The sequence below is a fragment of the Bufo bufo genome, chromosome 3 (assembly GCF_905171765.1).
Source record: "Bufo bufo chromosome 3, aBufBuf1.1, whole genome shotgun sequence".
NCBI classification, from domain to species: Eukaryota; Metazoa; Chordata; class Amphibia; order Anura; family Bufonidae; genus Bufo; species Bufo bufo.
In genome coordinates this window covers 136284931-136308177 of record NC_053391.1, presented here as the reverse complement: position 1 = coordinate 136308177, position 23247 = coordinate 136284931, and the positions used below count along the sequence as shown (strand labels likewise).

At 46.1% G+C, this 23247-nt stretch overlaps 1 protein-coding gene across 1 annotated transcript in view; it reads right to left on the bottom strand.

Annotated features, from left to right (window-relative positions):
* Positions 1 to 23247, bottom strand: part of LOC120994812 (4-hydroxyphenylpyruvate dioxygenase) — a 150452-nt gene that overhangs the window by 95054 nt on the left and 32151 nt on the right. The window contains exon 5 of the mRNA XM_040423639.1: positions 22159 to 22201. Within this exon, the coding sequence (XP_040279573.1) occupies positions 22159 to 22201 (43 nt within the window). The remainder of the gene's footprint in view (positions 1 to 22158; positions 22202 to 23247) is intronic.

Genomic DNA, 23247 nt, shown 5'->3' with positions numbered 1-23247 from the left:
GCCAAGAGTTCCATCAATAACGCCAGGAAGCCAAGGAGGCAAAGCTCTGTATTCCGAGACCATACAAGATCACCGGCACGAATCCCAGACGTCCCGGCGGAGAGGCGTTGGTGACTGTTTCTGCGGACGAACTAAATCAAGTTTGGTGCGGAGATGCCTGCCAAACATAAGAAAAGCCGGTGACAGCCCAGTATAGCGTTTTCGAGTTACGGTACATGATCAAGAATTCCAGCAGCTTCTCTTCTGACAGTCCAACCTGGTCCAGAGTGGACAGTAATTGCTTCTTAAATGTCTGCACGAATCGTTCTGCTGCCAGCCCCATTTTGAAGCTGATGATAAGGAGCGTTTTGTAGTGTTGGACGCCCAAGCCACTAGAGGAAGGATTGAAACTCATGCGATGTAAATGAGTTCCATTGTCGAGACTATGGCTGTTGGCAAGCCATATTGAGCAAAGAGCTTCCTTAAGACTAGAATGGTAGCAGCTGAGTTAATAGAAGGCATTTGAAAAACCTCCGCCATTTTGAATGCGCATCTACCACGATCAAATACATTTTACCCTGGATGGGCCAGCAAAATCAAGAGGAGTCTGGACCCACGGTTCTGTTGCCATGGCCAAGGTTGCAGGGTTCCTCTCTTTTGGGGTCGCTGGCTTGACAGCACCCAGGACATTGAGCAACATAATCTTCAATTGCTGTATCCATTTGTTGCCACCAAACATAGCCCGGGCTCGCTGCTTCATTCGCACTGCACACCAGGATGGCCTTCATGCAGTATCCTTAGCATGGTTTGATTGCAAGTACTGGGGTACAATCACTCTATTGCCCCATTGTAGGCAACCCACATTAGTCACAAGCACACATTTTCTGGCAAAGGTACGGGACGAAATTCACCTGAAACTCTCTCTGGCCATCCAGTCTGAACATAAGAGAATATCTGAGACAGGAAAGGATCTGTGGCTGTATGTCTGGCATCAGGGAGGTGGACATGCAAGATTGTGGCCTGTGTACTTCCCCTACACGTACCTCTCTTAGTGGGTGGTCATCTCTTAGTGGCAATCTGGAAAATGCATCTGCATTTCCATGGGTATCATGTGAGCGGTATCCGATAGAATAAGCATAAGCTCCTAAAAATAAAGCGTACCTTTGTAAGCGAGATGCGTTGTTGTAGAAATTCCTTTCTGAGGGTTCAGTATTGACAACAGAGGGGGTTTGTGGTCAGTGATAAGTGTGAACTCCCGACCATAGATGTACGCGTGAAATTTTTTTGTGGCCCAGACAATGGCCAAAGCTTCCTTGTCAATCTGGAGTAGTTTTGTTCTGCTGAGGTTAAAGACCTGGAGGCAAAAGAAATTGGGCGCTCCGTGCCATCCGGCATGAACATGGGAAAGCACGGCACCCAGTCCATAAGTCGAGGCATCACAAGCCAGGATGACGGGTTTCTTTAAATCATAGTGGACCAGAACTCGAGAAGACAGAATGAGTTCTTAGAAAGCCGAAAAGCTTCTTCACATTTGTCTGTCCATATCCATTTAGCTCTTGCATCCAGTAAGCGATGTAATGGGTAGAGCTGGTGTGCTAGGTTCGGCAAGAAACGGTGGTAGTAATTTAGGAGGCCAAGGTAGGACCTGAGCTGGGTGACATTCCGGGGGGTAGGGGCATGGGTAAGGGCTTTAACCTTTTCTTCAGTAGTGTGTAACCCATGTCGGTCCACCGTGTGGGCACAAAACTCCAGTTGAGACTTTGAGAAATTCGCATTTTGAAAGATTGACACGCAAACCATACTTTTGGAGTCTCTCTAGCACAGCTTCAACATTCTTTCTGTGTTCTTCATCAGTGGGACCAGTGATGAGCATGTCATCCAGTAGACATTGGGTGAAAGGTATTTCCTGCCAGTACCTCATCCATGATCCGCTGCCAGATGGCTGGAGCTGGGGCTATGCCAAAAACCATGCGGTTATACTGGAATAATCCTTTAGAGTGTTAATGGGTCAACAGATGGCGTGAATCTGGGTGTACTTGCAGTTGCAGGTAAGCTTGCTTTAAGTCTATTTTTGTAAACTTTTGCCCCCAGCCAGTGAGCCAAATAAATCTTCAAGTCGAGGCAATGGGTATTGATCCACAAGAAGTTGGTTGTTCAGAGCTACCCTAAAATCACCACAAATCCTAATGTCTCCATTCTTTATCTTGACAGGCACAATTGGTGATGCCCATTCACTCTATCCACTTTCGTTATGATCTTTTCAGCCAATAGGTGGTCCAGCTCTGCTTCCACTTTTTTTCGCAAGGCAAAAGGTACTGATCTTGCCTTACAAAAACGAGGTGTAGCACCAGGCTTCAAGTGGGAGGTGGGCCATCTTTCCTTTTACGGTGCCCAAAGATCCTCAAAAACCTCTTTAAAACGTGACTTCAGGGATTCCACCACAATGGTCTACTTTAGAAAGCAATGTACATTGGGCAATGGTAAAAGGAGGCATGCCCAGGGCTTTGATCCAGTCCCTTCCATACAGCGGAGGACCTCCATTCCTTACAACATAAAGGCGTAGACTTTGACTGCGGTTGCCTAATGTAACAAGGGGTTTTACATAACCCAAGGGCTGTAGTAGTTCCTTGCTGTAGGTTTGTAGTGTGAGCTTTGTAGGTTTTAGCGGCAGGGACAGACCCGATGCCTTTAAATCAGTCCATTGAAATGGACAGACACAGCTGCCCCTGTATCAACATCCATGGAGACAGGACAGCCATTGAGTGTGACATCCACTTTAATCGCAGGAGTACTCCAGCTACTTGAAACAGTCCAACATGCTGGACACATGTCTCCTCATCAGAGCTAAAACCGTTATTGTCCATATCCACACGGAATGTCTGTTTACGTCTATCTTTGTGGTAGTGTTCTGGGAGCGAGAGCTGCGGCAAACGCGCCCAATATGTACCAGTCTTTCCACAGCGAAAACAAACGACATCCTTGAACTTGCAAGCAGGCGCACTGTGAGTATGTTACCACAACGGTAGCAAGTCGGGGGTCCCAGAGACAGAAGAATGGGTGGTGAGGTTTAAGCTGAGTGGCAGGGGACGGCCGTCTCGAGCGTTGAGTGATAGCGGTGTGGAATATTTCCTCACACTGGCTTGCAGGAGTTGTAGGTGGTGCCTTCAGTAGGGTGGCGTCCCGTGTTGCCAACTCCATGACCGTAGCAAGGTCAGTGGCTTTCCGTCAGAGTCAAGTCGGGTTCGTGAGTAACCGTTTCTGTATGGCTGGGTCGCAGAGTCCCATGACGAACATGTCACGGAGAGCCGTCTGTAGGTAGTCTCCAAACTGACAAGTGGCAGCTAGTTTACGTAAAGCAATGATATTGTCTTTATATCCTCCCCGGCCTACTGCCTTCTACTGTAGAATTTAAACCGCTCTGCGATTTCTAACGGCTTAGGGTTGTTGTGTGTATGTAGCGTCTGAATTAACTCAGGCAGGGACTTAGAGGCTGGCTTGTCTGGAGAAACAAGGTCTCTGAGGGTTCCATATGCAGCTTGACCCAATGCAGTGAGAAAAACTGCAACTTTCTTTTCAACAGTCACATTATTTGCTTCCATATACTGTTCCAGCCTCTCCACCCAGGAGATCCATGACTCAGCTGCAGGATCAAATGGTTGAATAAACCCTATGAAGGCCATGTGTGCTAAAATCCACAATCCTCGTCGCCACTGTTATGTCCCCTGGACACTCTGTGTCTCTCAGGTGCCGCTGGCAATGCTGCCAGTATCTGCTCAGCAAGTTACACACACAGGCCGATGTACTATTTAACCAGAGCAAGGTTTATTACTCGGAACATTATGGCATTCTTACATGGAGGAGTCTTATTCCAAACAGCTTCTGTCCTTATCAGATGCAATCCCTTCTCAGCCTCATGTGTCTGCTTCCGGTTCCCCTCACACACTGTCTGACTTCCTGGTACAGCTCCTCCTCCCCCATCATGCATCAGGAGAAAGAGGGTAAAGGTCACAGTGATCTATCACAAACATCACACTAATTAATCTGGGAGAGTCCAGACGGAAACTATCCCTTAATGTTCTGCAGAGGTCCAAGCTAGAGGGTGGTGCTGCCCTGCCTGATTTCTTCCTATACTATCTAGCTGGGCAGTTGAAATTCCTAATCCCCTTGATCCTAACGTCAGAATTGCCAAATGCAGAATATTATCTCAGGGAATATTTAAGCATGACCTCCCTGTGGCCAGTACTGGAAGGACCGCGCTCTGTGTCCCACGCCTTGCTCCCCATTCATAAAGTGCCCACCATGTATGGAGTGCTGCCAAGATGCAATCGTTTAAGGATCTCCCGGATGATATACCGTTATGGGATAACCCTATGTTTGCCCATCTGAAAGAATTGGAGGGAGTAAATTTGTGGAAGGCCCATGGTGTCCTTACTCTGAGAGATCTATATGTTGGGGGCACTCTATGCTCCTTTTTGCAACTGCAGAAAAATTTGAACTACCACAAAACCTCTTCTTTAGGTATCTACAACTGAGGCATGCATTAACAGCTCAATTTGGGACAGGCGACCGGAAAATATCAAGATACCCTTTAATAGGGGTTCTCAGATCACAGGGCCCGAGAGGTATTATTTCTGTGCTTTATACGCATCTGCTCAATAATCGAATGCTACTGAACCCTCTTGCTGTTGAGGGAAAGTGGAGAAACTCAATACCTTCACTAACGGCTGATGATTGGAATGAAGCCCTGATGGCTCCAGTAAGGGTCTCTCCATCAATTAACAACCGGTTGATCCAGCTGTTTATTCTGCACAGAAGTTATCTCACGCCTACCAGGTTACATAAAATGGGCAGAATAGCACACAATAGATGTCATAGGTGCCTTCAGGAAGGGGCGGATTTCTGGTACCTCATGTGGGACTGTACATATTTAAAAAGTTTCTGGAAAACAGTAACAGAAGTGCTGTCAACTATGGTTCCAACTGCAGTGCCGTTATGCCCTAAAAGCTTTGTTCTTGGAATACTAAATGAGGAGATATGGGGGGCATCACCACAGGATTTTTTTTAAGTGAAGCTCTATTCTTTGCTAGAAAAGCCATTGCTCTGAGATGGATGGCTGATAGAGCACCTACAATAGGCCAATGGAAATCATTGGTCAATCATGCTGTTAGTATGGAAAAAATTGTCTTTATCCATAGAAAATGCCCACAAAAGTTTGGGGTGAGTGGTGCTCATCTCCATTGACATTGCACAATGCATGTATGTATTCTGTGGCCGATGTGTGATAATATGCGGACTTGAGCCTTGGACCAATGTTTCATTAACCCATTGATTCTTGATGCTGATTGAGTTGTGACTTCTTTTCAGACCTGTTGCAAGATTCTCGAGTTGTACTACGATATCAATGTATCCCCTGCGTGGGATTTACCCCTGATGTTATTCTGTTGTAACATGCCTTACTTGTTAAACTTCAATAAAACGAGTTTAAAAAAATAAATAAATCAGTTCTTGAAATTTAACCTGTTCAGTGCTAGAAATGTTGGTCTCATTTTTTCTCAGGTAGTTGCTCACTTCTTGGTATTCTGCTATCAGTTCATGTATTATGCCTGCAAAACCTAGCTTCGAACTAAGGCCTCATGCACACGACCGTATTTTTTCACGTCCGCAAAACGGGTTCCGTTGGTCCGTGACCGTTTTTTCGTCCGTGGGTCTTCCTTGATTTTTGGAGGATCCACGGACATGAAAAAAAAAGTCGTTTTGGTGGTCCGCCTGGCCGTGCGGAGCCAAACGGATCCGTCCTGAATTACAATGCAAGTCAATGGGGACGGATCCGTTTGACGTGACACAATATGGTGCAATTTCAAACAGATCCGTCCCCCATTGACTTTCAATGTAAAGTCAGGAGTTAATATACCATAGGATCGGAGTTTTCTCCAATCCGATGGTATATTTTAACTTGAAGCGTCCCCATCATCATGGGAACGCCTCTATGTTAGAATATACCATCGGATTTGAGTTAGATCGTGAAACTCAGATCCGACAGTATATTCTAACACAGAGGCATTCCCATGGTGATGGGGACGCTTCAAGTTAGAATATACCAAGAACTGTGTACATGACTGCCCCCTGCTGCCTGGCAGCACCCAATCTCTTACAGGGGGCTGTGATCCGCACAATTAACCCCTCAGGTGCTGCACCTGAAGGGGTTAATTGTGCATATCATAGCCCCCTATAAGAGAGCAGGGGCTGCCAGGTAGCAGGGGGCAGACCCCCCTCCCTACCCAGTTTTAATTTCATTGGTGGCCAGTGCGGCCCCCCCCCCCCCCCTCCCTCCCTCTATTGTATTATTTTCATTGTGGCCAGTGTGCGGCCCCCCCACCCCCCCTCCCTCCCTCTATTGTATTATTTTCATTGGTGGCACAGTGTGCGGGCCCCCCCGCCCCCCCTCCCTCCCTCTATTGTATTATTTTCATTGGTGGCACAGTGTGCGGCCCCCCCCCCCTCCCTCCCTCTATTGTATTATCATTGTAGAGTTCCATTGGGAGAGTTCCGATCGGAGAGTTCCGATCGGAGTCCCAGTTTAATCGCTGGGACTCCGATCGGTAACCATGGAAACCAGGACGCTACTGCAGACCTGGTTGCCATGGTTACTTAGCAATATTAGAAGCATCATACTTACCTGCTGCGCTGTCTGTGACCGTCCGGGAACTCCTCCTACTGGTAAGTGACAGGTCTGTGCGGCGCATTGCTTAATGATCTGTCACTTACCAGTAGGAGGAGCTCCCAGCCGGTCACAGACAGCGCAACAGGTAAGTATGATGCTTCTAATATTGCTAAGTAACCATGGCAACCAGGTCTGCAGTAGCGTCCTGGTTTCCATGGTTACCGATCGGAGCCCCAGCGATTAAACTGGGACTCCGATCGGAACTCTCCGCTGCCACCAATGATCGGGGGGGGAGAGGGGAGGCCGCACACTGGCCACCAATGATATTAATACAATAGAGGGGGGGGCCGGTGGGGGGGCGCACACTGGCCACCAATGACAATACAATAGAGGAAGGGAGGGGGGGGCCGCACACTGTGCACCAATGAAAATAATACAATAGGGGGGCGGGGGGGCCGCACACTGTGCCACCAATGAAAATAATACAATAGAGGGAGGGGAGGGGGGGGGGGGGGGCCGTACTGGCCACCAATGAAATTAAAGCGGGGGAGGGAGGGGGTCTGCCCTCTGCTGCCTGGCAGCCCCTGATCTCTTATAGGGGGCTATGATATGCACAATTAACCCCTTCAGGTACAGCACCTGAGGGGTTAATTGTGCGGATCACAGCCCCCTGTAAGAGATCGGTGCTGCCAGGGAGCAGGGGGCAGTCATGTACACAATTCTCAGCATATTCTAATTAGAAGCGTCCCCATCACTATGGGAACGCCTCTGTGTTAGAATATACTGCTCTGAAAAAGCTTTCATACAGACGGATCTTCGGATCCGTCTGTATGAAAGTAACCTACGGCCACGGATCACGGACGCGGATGCCAATCTTGTGTGCATCCGTGTTCTTTCACGGACCCATTGACTTGAATGGGTCTGTGAACCGTTGTCCGTCAAAAAAATAGGACAGGTCATATTTTTTTGACGGACAGGAAACACTGATCACGGATGCGGCTGCAAAACGGTGCATTTTCCGATTTTTCCACGGACCCATTGAAAGTCAATGGGTCCGCGAAAAAAAACGGAAAACGGCACAACGGCCACGGATGCACACAACGGTCGTGTGCATGAGGCCTAACTCCCATCATTTCACAGTAATAATATGTTTTGAAAGGTAATACTGCCTCTTGTGCCCCAAAACTTAAAAACTTAAGAAGTATGCTGCCTAAAATTATCACTGGCATACAGTGCCATTTGCATGGGGCTCAGCTGCATACAAGGCCCAGGCTATGGACAAACATGGGTCTCAAACAGCCCTTTTTGAAATATAGTATTATGTCATACTTGGAGAATATGGTAGAAAGGGGCCCCGGACTACAAATTTCTAGCCATAAGGGCCTATTCACACAAATGTGCTATTCATGTGCACATATTCATTTCACACCACTGTATTTCAGCACAGATAAACTGAGAGCCGTTTCTACCTTGTCTCCCAGAACACAGACCTGGAGATCATTGGTCCATGTCCAAAACAGATATACCGACCTCCATGTGTTGTGGCAGCAGAATGGATGATTTTGGCACATGAATAGGGTGGTGTTAAAGGGGTTGCCCCACGAAAAATATTATACAGTGTTCAAACCAGCACCTGGATCTGAACACTTTTGTAATTGCATGTAATTAAAAATTTTGCATAGCCACTGAACTATTCAATAAAATGCATTTGTATAGCGCCACCTATGTTCTTTTTCTTATTTCTTTGTCCTACTCACTGAAAAGGCCGCACACGCTCAGTTTCATCCTTCAACTGCCTCCCGAGCTGTGATAAGGAGAAAGCAGCAGCAGAATGGACACGCCCCCTTAGCTGCAGCAGAAAAGACACTGTCAGCTTGATATAAATCTAGCAGAGCAATGAATGGGAAGATCTCTGGATCCATGTGAGGTACAAGTCTGGTGCTAGCTTTGTTAGAAAGAGATTGTCATATACAGGGGAAACTCGAAAAATTTGAATATCGTGCAAAGTTCATTTATTTCAGTAATGCAACTTAAATATGAGATAGACTCATTACATTCAAAGCGAGATATTTTAAGCCTTTATTTGTTATAATTTGGATGATTATGGCTTATAGCTTATGAAAACTCCAAAGTCACAATCTCAGGTACCCTTTGCTCAGGGGGTATGGATTAATTAGCTGACTAGAGTGTGACACTTTGAGCCTAGAATATTGAACCTTTTCACAATATTATAATTTTAAGTTGCATTAAATTGCATTAATTGTTGAACTTTTGCAGTCTAATTTTTCAAGTTTCACCTGTACTATATGATATCTGATTTTCATTATTTACATTAGTTATGGGATAACCCATTTAACGTCTTTGTGCTGTTCAAGTCTGCATGGACTGGACTTTGACAGCACACAGACCCCATTGCAATTAATGAGGTCATTCACATTTCAGCAGACTGTGGATCCACATAAAAAAAACTTTAGAGCATGTCCAATTCTGGTCCGAGTCACAGATCAGATTAGCCAATGCTGTGATGCAGTCCAAGATTTATTGGCCATGGTTCACGGACGAAGAACTGTCACAAAAACATATGGCTGTCTGAATACAGCCTGAGTACTAAGGCTGTTTCTGATCACCTTGTTGTTTCTTTATGAGGTGTGTCCCATTTTTTTATATGTAAAGTTACTTCTTTATATTAGTTGGTGATTTGCAGTTAATATCAAAAGCAATATTTCCTCTTTGACCTAAACGTTTAAAGACTGCATAACATTTCTCTAGGTTCTCTGGGGTGGGCAGTCTTGGACTGAAGACCCTGTGGATTCTTCTTCTTCTGCAGATTGTTCTCTACTCAAAAGGTTAGTGAAAATGTGAATGACCACCACTGGAATGTCTTTCTCAGGAACAGTTTCTGACATGCCTCTGATCCACAGATGATTTCTTCTTGTGCAGATTCTTTATATATCATCTAGCTGTAACTTGAAGAGGGAAACTTCTTTGTGTTGTTTTTGTACGCATTCATTAAATCTTTTCACAAGTGTTATTTGGAATCCTATCTATGTTGTTTGTCATGTTTAGGCCTCTTGCACACGAACGTGTGCGCCCTGTAGCCGTGCTGCGGCCCGCAAATTGCCGGCCGCAATGCACGAACACCCACCGTGGGGCAGCCGCAGCGGATCGCGGACAGATTCACTTTAATAGGTCCGCGATCCGGCCGTTCCGCAAAAAGATAAGACATGTTGAAGTGAATGGGTCCGCATCCGTAATGCATCCGTAATGCAGAAGGCACACAGAACGGTGCCCGTGTATTGCGGATCCACAAATGCGGTCCGCAATACGGTCATGGAGTGCACATGTTCGTGTGCAATAAGCCTTAACATCTTATGGACATAGGGCATACCTGTACGCCTTGGTATCCGAGTCCTTAAGGATACAGGGCATTCAGGTACGCCCTGTGTATTTCCGATCACCGCCACGCGGCGGGCGGTGATCGGAACGGGGTGCCTGCTAAAATCATTAAGCAGGCACCCTGTGACAATGCCGAGGGGGGTCCTGTGACTTCCCCGTATCGGCGATCGCTGCAGATTACCCCTTCTGTGAGGAATATGGATTATTATTTACTGGCAGCCCTGATTGTCCTGTTGATTCACCTTTTGGCTTGTACACAGTCAGTGTACATGCAAAATATGTTCCCACCCCCCAGCCATCTGATTGTTAGCTAGCAAGGGAGAAAGCCCCAGGGGTCCAGGCTTTAAGGAGGCCCCAGGTGGATAATGTCACACCTCAACCAGCCAGTTTGGAGGCAACCGAATCTGCAGGAAAGCACCCAGCAGGGGGTCTCAGCTCTTGCCCAAGATCAATGATACCTCCCAGACATGTTGGCACCTACATTTCATAAGGAATTAAAGGCCGGGAGGGGAGGGGCCGGCTACAGGTTAAAAGGCTTGTGCCAGCAAGCGGGCGTGTCTTTCTCTGAAGAAGGGTCACATCGTGTAATGTGTTTAGGGGGACCCAGGAGATCACTGCCCATCATGTGACTACAGCAAAGAACACACCACAACCGAAAGGAACTTTCATCTTACCCGGTAACTGACTTTTGCTCTGCTTTACCCTGTTGTACCCATATAACCTGTATCTGTAAACTCAGACCACTGTATATATTCTCTGTGTATATTGTGTTATATCTAGTGTGCCCTTACGGCGAGTGTGCCCTTACCGGGCTTATATCAAACGAGAAGCTGGTGGCAGATACCCGGGCTGAGACAGCGCTGTCTTCACTGCGGCAGTGAAAGGGCTTTCTTAGCTTGTTGCCTCTCTGTACCCGCGTGGACAGGAGGTGTCTGTGTAAACTGTACCAAGCTGACCTTACCTGCTCCTCTGGAGGGCGTAACGTCACGTTTTTGGTAACCCGTGACCATACTGCGTCTCATGAGCTCGACGTAGGCAACGTCAAGCGGGCACGAGGTGTGTTATTCGTCACACCTTCTATGCTGCTTTCCGCGACATAGAAGTTGTTTGTGGTCGAGGGAGCCCATCGAGTCCCTGCGCTGCTGTGGCGGGGACCCGATGGGTGAGAAGACAGTCCGATGCGGTGCAGAGGCTGCCCAATGCCTTGCACGGCATTGGGACCTGCCTTCTACGGGAGCCGAGGAGATCCAGCCTCAGGCTGGGTCTCCTAGGCAACCTGTTAGTGTATGACTCATACACTAACAGGCAATGCATTACAATGCATATGTATTGTAATGCATTGCAGAGGGGATCATACCCCCAAAAGTTGAAGTCCCAGAGTGGGACAGAAATAACGTTAAAAAAAAAAAAAAAAAGTAAAAAAAAATTGTTTTCAATAAAAACACACATATTAGATATTGCCGCGTCCGTAACGCCAGCTCTATAAATATATCACATGATCCACCCCCTTCCGATAGACACCATAAAAAAATATCACAACTTAATCCCTCAGGTGAACACTGTAAAAAAAATTACAAAAAAACAATGTCAAAAAAGCAATTTTTTTGTCACCTTACATCACAAAAAGTGTAATACCAAGCGATCAAAAAGTCATATGCACCCTAAAATAGTACCAATCAAACCGTCATCTCATACTGAAAAAAATGACCCCCTACATAAGACAGTCGCCCAAAAAATAAAAAAAAACTATGGCTTTCAGAATATGGAGACACTAAAAAATAATTTTTTTCAAAAATGCTTTATTATATAAAACTGAAACAAACAAAAAAAGTTGTCATATTTGGTATTGTCGCATCCGTAACAACCTGCTCTATAAAAATAGCTCATGATCTAACCTGTCAGATGAACGTTGTAAATAACAAAAAATAAAAAACTGTGCCAAAACAGCAATTTTTTTGTTACCTTGTCTTACAAAAAGTGTAATATAGAGCAACCAAAAATCATATGTACTCTAAAATAGTACAAACAGAACTGCAACCTTATCCCATAGTTTCCAAAATGGGGTCAATTTTTTGGAGTTTCTACTCTAGGGGTGCGTCAGCGGGTCTTCAAATGTGACATGGCAAGTTAAAATTATCCCAGTGAAATCTGCCCTCTAAAAACCATATGGTGTTCCTGTATGTAAGATAGCATGAAATCTAATTTGATACAAGTTAGCGAGAACAATTTAGAGTCAGTTTGGGTTACCTTGCAGCTTGATAATCATAAGGTAACTCGTGTAGGTGTGATATATAGACAACCTAGCCAAGTCAAAGAATTAGATGATCTACTAGTTGAGGAAATAGCTAAAATGACATTGAAGGGGGAAGTTATCATTATGGGAGACTTTAATCTTCCTGATGTAAACTGGAAAACCAAAATAGCTAGTTCTGCCAGGAGTACAGATATTCTAAATTCCCTACTGGGTTTATCTCTACAGCAAGTAGTTGAGGAGCCAACCCGGAAGGAGGCCATTTTAGATTTAGTATTCACAAATGGGAATTTGGTATCTGATATTACTGTAGGGGAAAGCTTGGGATCTAGTGATCACCAGTCAGTGTGGTTTACTATACAGAGACTGAGTCACACCACACAAAAACAAAAGTTTTAGATTTTAGAAAAACTGACTTTTCTAAAATTAGATTAGTGGTATACGAGTCCCTATCAGATTGGAACAGTTTCAATGGAGTCCAGAAGAAATGGGACTACTTAAAAATGGCACTATTGAAGGCAACAGAAAATTGCATTAGGCTTGTCAGTAAAAGCAAAAAATGGAAGAGACCACTGTGGTACTCAGCAGAAGTGGCCAAAATCATTAAAAGCTAAAAGATAGCATTTAGTAATTATAAAAATAAAAAAAACGAGGATGACAGGCAAATTTATAAGATTAGGCAGAGAGAGGCCAAACAAGTTATAAGAGCTTCTAAAGCACAGGCAGAAGAGAAATTAGCTTAGTCAGTGAAAAAAGGCGATAAGACATTCTTCAGATACATAAATGAAAAAAGGAAACTAAAACAAGGAATTACCAAATTAAAAACAAAAGAAGGAAGGTATATGGAAGAAGATAAAGAACTAGCTGACTGCCTCAATGAATAGTTCTGTTCAGTTTTTACAAAGGAAAATGAAGGAAAAGGACCTCCGTTAGGAAAGAAGACTAATGAATCTTTTGATGCATGTATCTTTACAGAGGAAGAGGTTCTAAGTCAGCTGTCTAAAATTAATACAAATAAGTCACAGGGGCATGATGGGATACACCCAAAGCTATTAAAAGATCTCAGCGGCGGGGGGGCGTGGCCAGCTATGCAGGAGTGAGGACGTGTATGCTGCGAGCTCCTCCACAGCACCGGAGATAATCCACCGCCAGCGACCCTTTAACAATGGGCAAAGTTCCTAAAAAGACCAGGACCCGCTCTGTGGCCCCCCTGACATCCTCACAGGGGGACATACCCAGGCTTTTAGCTAGACAGCCTGCAACATCGGGTCCTGACATGACCGAGCGCGCGAGCGCTTTCAAGATGGCGCCGCCGGCCCTGATGTAACTCCGCTCACAGCGGTAATAGCGGAGCCTGGATCTGGGCAGCACTTACCGGATCGACGAAGAGCCCGGTCCGCATTCGTGCCGTCTTTATGCAGCAGTCCCGACCAGACCCAGGTGCCTCATGCCCAGGAAGAAGAGGGCCCTGGACCGCACGCTGAACCCTCACCTTCGGCCCAGAGAGGAGGCCTGACAGCCGCCACGCTGTCCCCTTGAATTCCGGCGATTCAGGTCAGTGAGGAGGAGTTCCCCCCCCGCTACAGAGGGCTCCTCAGTCAGCCTCTCAGCCCGTCGCCCGGGGTCATGGAACCCCCAGTCCGTCTGCAGCCTCATTGCGCCCAGGGGTGGGATCTCCCACTGGGTCCCCCTGGTTGGGCGCTCCAGCCAGCTATATGGGACATTCCCTGCCACAGGGAGACACTCCTCACCAGGGGCAACCCGGAATGGTGAGTAAAATGGCCCAAAGCTCACCACTGGCTGTGGCCTCTTCCCCGTGCACGCTGCGGGAGCCTCCCTCACCTCGCTCTCCTGAGCTGTCCCTAGCGAATTCCCCGCACTGGTCCACAGGCTCGTCATGGGACGGATCCCATCCACGCCATGATGGCACTGCTTCACCAGGCACACAGACCCTGGCCGCCCCTGCAGCGTCAGCCTCACGGGGCTCTCCACCATTGCCCCAGAGACCTGTGTCTCATGCTCCTCTGTTCGACGAGGACTCTCGGCCACCTACCATGGCGGACTTGCGCAACCTGATGTGCTCGCTTCCCACCAAGGCAGACCTCTCTAGCTTTGCAGCTAACATTTTACAAGAATGTAAAAGAGAATTCACACAAGTGCGCTCTGAGATGGCCTTGATTGATACAAAGGTGTACACTGTTCAACAGGAACATGATTCCCTGTCTGCAGATGCGCAAGTATTGAAAGACAAACTACAATCCCATGATGCGCAACTACACGCCAATATCATCTGGATGACGTCGAAAATAGGAGTCGCCGCAACAATATTCGGATCAGAGGCCTCCCTGAGTCAATAACACAGGCGGTACTTCTACCTACCATTGTGAAAATTTTCAATGACCTCCTGGGACGTCCGCCAAGCTCCAACATCGAAATTGACAGAGCCCATAGGGCATTGAGGCCCCCTAATCCTGACCCCTCAAAGCCAAGGGACGTCATCTGCAGAGTCCACTTTTATGCCATCAAGGATCAGATTCTGTTCAAAGCCCGACAGATGTCGTCTCTGTCCTATGACGGCGTCCCCTTTATCTTGCTACAGGACTTATCCCGCTATACCCTAGCCCAGCGCGCTGCTCTGCGCCCACTCTTGCACCTTCTCAAAGAGCGCAGTATCTCTTATCGCTGGGGCTTTCCTTTTGCTCTACTTGCGGGCCCCAAAGATCAAGTCGTCACCCTACAGATCTTCCCCACTTTCTGCAGCAGCTGGACTTGCCGCCGGTTGATCTGGGTCCCTGGCCATCTCTTCTCCCACCTGCCTCTGAGTCGACGGGGCGACAGGGTCCATCGCCTGCTGAAAGAGCGTCCAGATCTTCTGCTCCGACCTCAAGAGGACGACGCCAGAAAGGACCAGGCTACTCAAGTCACAGATCCCCACCTCGCCTTATCACCTGAGGGGCTTCCTGCTTAACCTGCCTGGGACTACTAAAGCTTTAACTTGCTGAATGTTGCTTATTGGTTCTTAGTTGTTTGCCCATCCTCTTTCTCTGTCTTTATGTTCTAAACCTGCTGGTGCTTATAAGTTTCTATTTGCATCCACCGGTGTTGTGGCGGGTCAGCTCTTGTCTGGCTGCCACTGTCTCCCCCAAATAAGTAGAGACTTTCCCTTGGGGTGTCTGCCCCAAGCGACAGCCTCTTTGGACCTTCTCAGGGTTTTCCTCCTATTTATTTACTTCTAATTGTTTTTTCTCTTTGTTTTTTGTCGGTCGTTTCCCCGTTCCTCCCTTGTGTTTTTTTTCCCTTCCCCCCCTCCCCCCACAGCAATGGGGTCACTGAAGATCGCATCATTCAACGCAAAGGGTCTCAACACTCCCGAAAAAAGGGCCCAGGTACTTCACCATTTCCATCGCCAAAAGGTACATGTTGTCTGTTTCCAATAAACGCACTTTAAGGAGGGTAGCGCCCCGAACATACGACATCGACACTACACCACCTGGCACTTTGCAAACAATGTGGTAAATAAGACTAAAGGAATCGCCATAGCGATCCACAAGTCTTTACCTCATCAAGTGCTGGGATGTACTGCCGACCCAGATGCGAGATATCTGGCCCTCGCATTACTTATTGGAGGCCAAGAATTAACCTTCCTTAACGTGTATGCCCCCAATCAAAATCAAGCTCCCTTCATTGTAAGCCTTATTAATAACGTCATACCGTTGCTCCGGGGGACTGTTATCTTATGTGGTGACCTTAATCTGACGCTTGACCCTACACTTGACAATTCGACTGGACATGCCTCCCTCACATATTCCACCATTAAAAAGGTCAAACGGGCACTGCTCCAATTGCAATTGCGAGACGCCTGGCGGATCCAGCACCCAGCTGATAAGGATTACACCTTTTACTCTGCCCCCCATGGCTCATATAGTCGCATTGACCATATCCTTATTCAGCAATCGGCCCTATCCTGGCTTGACTCCACACAAATAGGAAACATCCTTTGGTCTGACCACGCTCCCATATACTGTTCCCTGAATTTGCCCTTCCTCTCTAGGCAGGAGTGGACATGGCAATTAAACGAAAGTCTCCTTCTTGACGCGGGGTGCACTGCTGACCTCGCTAGCAGTATAACAAACTTCTTGTCGGATCACAAGGAGGATACTACCCCAATACCGATCCAATGGAAGGCCTTGAAGTGTGTTCTTCGAGGCGTGCTCATTAAGCATGGCTCCCGTCTCAAGAAGGAGAAAGCCCACTCACTTAAGCTTGCTCTACAAAAAGTCACTTCCCTGGAACTTGCCCACAAACGAGCACTTACCCTGCAAACCCTTCACGATCTCCAGAATGCACATATGGAAGCTAAACGCCTCCTAGATGTATCCTATAAACGTATGGTACAAATTTGCAGGAGTAAATTCTACGAATACGGGAACAAAAGTGTCCGTATGCTGGATCGTATGGTTCACACAACCACTGATATTGCGGCTACTTTCCACTCCTTCTACTCGAAGCTCTACAACCTGCCCCAAACATCCCCTCAAGTAGTGGGTAAGTCTCCCGGCCTACCTCTCCTACTTCCCAAGCTTTCCGCGCTTGACTCTGCCACTATGGAGGCTCCATTCACAGACACTGTACTTCATACGGTACTTAAGTCGCTCCCGGGTGGCAAGAGCCCGGGCCCTGATGGGTTTACGGCTAGGTTCTACAAAGCCTTCTCTTCCAATCTCTCCCCTATTATGCTCCAGGTCTTCAATGGGGTGTCTCCTGGGCTCCCCTTTTCCGGCGCAGACCACGAAGGCGCATATCACGGTTATCCCGAAACCGGGAAAGGACCCGCACCTGTGTGCCAGCTATCGTCCTATCTCCCTTTTAAACGTTGATCTCAAGATCTTCACCAAATTAATGGCGAATAGATTGAACACTTATCTGCCTTCCCTGGTTTGCACTGATCAGGTTGGGTTTGTGCCGGGAAGGGAGGCCCGGGACAACACTCTTAAAACCTTAGACATCATCCACTATGCCAAATCTAAAAAGGTCCCCCTTATGGTGCTTTCCCTAGACGCAGAAAAGGCCTTCGACCGGATTTCTTGGCGCGCCATCCATGAGGCTCTCTCACATATAGGCCTGGGCCCGATATTCCTGTCAAAGATCCTGACACTGTACCAACATCCCACCGCTAGAGTCAAAGTAAATGGTGCCCTCTTCCTCCCCTCGCCAATCCATAATGGGACACGGCAAGGCTGCCCATTGTCCCCCTTACTATACGTTCTAGTCATGGAACAACTGCTGGCCTCCATACGTGCCAATCCAGACATAACGGGAATAACGATCGGATCACAAGAGTATAAATGCGCGGCATTTGCTGGCGATCTCCTTCTCTACATAACCAACCCACGTATCTCTCTACCATCCTTACTTCGGGAGATATCTCAATTTGGTGCTTGGTCCAATTTCAAAATTAACATGTCCAAGTCAGAGGCCCTAGACGTCACTTTGCCAAGCGACCTGACCCCCGTTCTTAAGGCTTCTTTTCCCTTTGCTTGGCCACCTAGAGGCATAACATATTTGGGGATTAAAGTGACAGCAGATCTCTCGCAACTTCATAAATTGAACTTTGTGCCCCTTCTCCTACAGTTCCAAAAAGACCTAGATGGATGGCGTAAACGAGACTTCTCTTGGTTTGGTAGGATTAGTATATTAAAGATGACCCTCTTGCCAAAACTACTGTACCTTTTACAGACTATCCCCCTCCGCATCCTGTCCACATTTTGGTCCCAACTCCGTAGATGCTTCACGCAGTTTGTATGGGCCCCTGGCTGACCGCGGATAAAATGGGAGATAATGACTCGCACCAAGGAAACAGGAGGGGTGGGTCTCCCAGATTGTCGACTATATTACCACTCTGCAGCCTATGCCCGACTGTTGGACTTGACGCGTACTGATACTTTCAAGTCATGGGTGCAAATTACAAAGGACACCTCACTGTGCTCGGTATCAACCCTCCCATGGTTAGTGGGCTCTCCACGCCAAACGTCGTCGCAATTGTCCTTCTCTGCCCATCATACCCTCGCAACTTTAGCATCCATTGGTTGCTCAACCTCACTGATTGACCCTAAAGGCCCCCTGGTGCCAATCACTGATCATCCTAGATTCCCTCCAGGGCACTCATCTAGACACTTTCTTCAAGGCACAAGAACCCGACCGATCAGGTTCTGCCAGGTTCTCTCTGGTCCCGCACTGAAACCCTTGTCCCAGATTCGGCTCCACTAACTCGTAATTCCTTTGAATATCTGCAGCTCCAACACTTTTATACCTCCCTAAGCAGAACCCACACTCTGGCCAGGAAACTCACTGAGTTTGAGCGGATGTGTGTCTCCTCCTCAGCGATCCCACACCCCATATCCTCTGTATACAAGCTGCTGATACACCAGCGATCCTCGTGCCTTCCTCCATATTGTCAGGCCTGGGAGCGGGATCTGGGGAATCAATATACCCCAGCCCAGTGGAACAGATGCTTCCTTCTATCACACAAATCAACGATTTCGGCCAAAGCTCAGGAAACGAGCTACAAAATTATATCCAGATGGTACAGAGTACCAGCGCTACTCCACAAATGGTTCCCGACAGTATCGGACCGTTGTTGGAGATGTCTTAAAGAGGAAGGCACGATGATCCATGTGTGGTGGAACTGTAGTGGCTTACGACCCTTCTGGAACTTCGTTTATAGAATAAGCAAAGAAGTCACAGGAGTCCCCATCCAAAATTCTCCAGAAGCCCTCTTACTGTTCGACAGTGTCCTGAATGTCCCGGCATATAAGAAATCCCTCCTAAAATACATGGTTCAGGCAGCAAAGGCGGTGATTCCCAGGCATTGGAAATCCCCCTCTCCCCCCTCGCCTGAGGAGTGGTTTGATGAAATTGCTCTGTATCAGAGGCTGGAAGACCTCATTAGTATTACGCCCGCAGACTCCGCACGATATGTGAAGATATGGGGCCCCTGGGAAGCCTTTCGCTCTTCAGCCACATTTCTAACCGCAGGTCTAACCGCTTCAGCAGAAAGTGTACCCTCCCCCCTTCCTTTCCTTCTCCCTGTTCCCTTGTCCAAAGTCTCATCTGTCTATATGCTATTATAATTTACATGTCCGTTTAGATATGCCTAATTAATATTCTTCCATGATTTGCACTGCGTGATGACGGGTGTGTACACCCACTACAGTTCTGTAGACATCATATTTGAACTGTTAACATTGTTTGAATTTGCACCTGTCTCTATTTTGGTTGTACCGAAAAATTTCAATAAAACCTAAATGAAGAAAAAAAAAAAAAAGAGCTCAGCGGCGAACTAGCAAAGCCATTAACAGATTTATTTAACCAATCACTGGCAACAGGAGTCAATAGTAGAGAATTGCGGCACACAGCTTCTCAGATTTGCAATTAATCAAGTTTTAATGGTATCATTTTACATCATCATGATCCAGTTACAATCCTCATATCACAATGGTAGTCACAATCGGTAAGTACAATGACCGTACGTTTCGGCCACAATGGCCTTCTTCAGCGGTCAAAATCTGGGAGCGATTGTGGTGGAGAACGCTGGATCACTGCGTTCTCCACCACAATCGCTCCCAGATTTTGACCGCTGAAGAAGGCCATTGTGGCCGAAACGTACGGTCATTGTACTCACCGATTGTGACTCAGGGATCTGCTCTGGGACCCATATTGTTTAATATCTTTATCAGCGGAATTGCAGAAGGCCTCGATTATCAGGTGTGTCTTTTTGCTGATGACACAAAAAATTGTAACAGGGTTGATGTTCCTGGAGGGATACACCAAATGGAAAAGGATTTAGGAACACTAGAGGAATGGTCAAAAATCTGGCAACTAAAATTTAATGTTGATAAGTTCAAGATAATGCACCTGGGGCGTAAAAACCCAAAAGCAGAATATAAAATCAGTGATACAGTCCTAACCTCAGTATCTGAGGAAAGGGATTTAGGGGTCATTATTTCAGAAGACTTAAAGGTAGGCAGACAATGTCATAGAGCAGCAGGAAATGCTAGCAGAATGCTTGGGTGTATAGGGAGAGGAATTACCAGTAGAAAGAGGGAGGTGCTCATGCCGCTCTACAGAGCACTAGTGAGACCTCATTTGAAGTATTGTGCGCAGTACTGGAGAGTAGACCATATCTCCAGAAGGATATTGATACTTTGGAGAGAGTTCAGAGAAGAGCTACTAAACTAGTACATGGATTGCAGGATAAAACTTACCAGGAAAGGTTAAAGGACCTTAACATGTATAGCTTGGAACAAGACGAGACAAAGGGGATATGATAGAAACTTTTAAATACATAAAGGGAATGAACAAGGTAAAAGAGGAGAGAATATTTAAAAGAAGAAAAACTGCTACAAGAGGACATAGTTTTAAATTAGAGGGGCAAAGGTTTAAAAGTAATATCAGGAAGTATTACTTTACTGAGAGAGTAGTGGATGCATGGAATAGCCTTCCTGCAGAAGTGGTAGCTGCAAATACAGTGAAGGAGTTTAAGCATGCATGGGATAGGCATAAGGCCATCCTTCATATAAGATAGGGCCAAGGGCTATTCATAGTATTCAGTATATTGGGCAGACTAGATGGGCCAAATGGTTCTTATCTGCCGACACATTCTATGTTTCTATGTCTCCCCTGGTTACGGCCACCTATCCTGTCGAATCCGCCGGGCCGCGCTTGCGCAGAAGACTAAAGATTCTCTCCCGGCCGGGGCCGCGCAATGTCCTGAATGCGCCATGATGACTTCTTACTGGCCAGTATAGTACAGAGCCGCGAACGCGCACGCCGGCTCTGTACTATACAGTTCAGGAATAAGTCACCATGGCGCATGCGCTGCGGCGTGCGCGTTCAGGACATCCGGGAGAAAAAGTTCAGTCTTCTGCGCAAGCGCGGCCTGGCCAGGAGAAGACGTCAATCAAGCACCGCCGAATCCAGGAAGTGAACGTTGCTCTGGACGAAGGTAAGTATGAAAACTGAAGATGGGAATACCCCTTTAAGGTGAAAATGAGCCTGGTCCTTAAGGGGTTAAGATGAGCTAATTTGCCTTTCGCTTTTGATTCTGTAGTAGTATTTCAGTCACTTGGTGGTAGTCTTTTGTATAAAGGTTTTACCTGCCATATCGTCCTTTTCTTCATAACTGTTGGTCCAAGTAGGTGTGTTGGAGTTGGTTTCTTTATTTTTCTGCATTTTGAACCTTGTTTGATTTTCAGATTATAATTTCTGGCTGTTAGTGCTAATTTTCATCACTGTTTAGCAGTTTTGATCATTATACTATTGTCGTCAGTGTGTTTGCTTTTGAAGGTTTCCTCACGTTGATACCTGTTTCAGTCACACATCTCTGGAGAATGTTGCAAGCTATATAATTGGTTTCCTATTTGCTCTTTTTTATTGTGGAGCCATGAACAAAGGCCTGCAGAATACAGTTGCTTGGATGTTCTTCTTGGATGTTTCTTGTGATCTCCTGTTTGAATTGTTACTGTCAGGAGTTTTTAGTTTGGATTTTCAGCTTTTGATTTAACAGCGTTCACTGTGCAGTATAAATTACATGTTTAAAGGCTAAGTCCACCTTTAGGGGCATTTTTTTTTATTATCATTGCATTGTACTCATTTTGAGCTAAAATATTTTTTTAAATTAGTGTTTATTAAAAATTAAAGCTCCCTTTGGATATAAATTTTGGATACTAAGTTTTGCTATGGGCACCATTAGATCTGCGTCTATGCCCCTGAGAGTATTATTTCTTCATAAGATATACTATTGAACTTCTCCTTATCTAATGTACACATGTCAGACAAATAAAGTCATCAGATCATATATGAATAGGCTTACCTTGATTTCCTGGATTCAGTGGAGATTGAAATATGAAAAATATCTGTAAAAAAAACACATTAAAAACATAAAATGGATAAGAACATAATAATGAGCATTGACTAATCTTCCAACAAGAGCAAATATACCATCTATGCAACCTTGCAGGCAACTGGGCCCCCTGCTCTTTTAAAAATAGTAATGGTCTTGATTGTCTGTTAGAATATGTTGTTAAATATGAATATGAAATATGGATCGCATTGGGGCTCATTTACTAAAGACTGGTGTTTTACATGCCTGTCTAAGTAAAAAAAAAAAGCTGCTGGAGTAAGATGAGGCCAATTTATTTAGAGGCGCATGCCTTTTAATAAATTTGTTGTATCTGAGACATCTGTATGCCGCAATTTGAAACCTAGATTTATAACCTAGTTTTCTGGTGTAAATTATTGTAAATGTGTGGAGCCATGGTGGTCACCTCTAAGCCCCACACAAAAAAAGTGGCAAGAGCAGTGGAGAAAGGCAAAAAGTCTAATTTTTTTGTTGCAAAATGCAGTTTCCACAAATATATGTGACTTTCACATGGCAGTTTGTTTGTAAATGACTAGTGTTGAGCGAACTTGTGTTTTTAAGTTCGATGTACAGGTCCGGGTTATCTAAGAATCCTGTTATAGATTCCACTACCACGGACCATAACGGAATTCTATGACGGCATGCACCATAGAAGCCTATAAGAGGCATTCCATTATAATAGAAGTCTATGCTGACCATAACTAAGGGATTGACTATGACTTGGCCATTCTAAAACACAAATCTTTATTTTTTTGCAGTCATTCATTAGTTAATTTACTTCTGTACAATACTTTGGGTCATTGTCTTGTTGCATTATCTAATGGCTGTTCAGCTTGAGGTCATGCTGCTCTTACATTGTGTTGTAAAATGATTTGATACACTTTAGAATTCATTGTTCCCGCAATGATTGCAAGGAGTCCAGGCCCTGACCATGGTTCACAGTTGGGATGAGGTTGTGGTGTAGGTGTGTAATGTTCTTTTTCTTTCAAACATAGCATTGTGCATCTGTACTAAAAAGTTCCACTTTTGTCTCATGTGTTC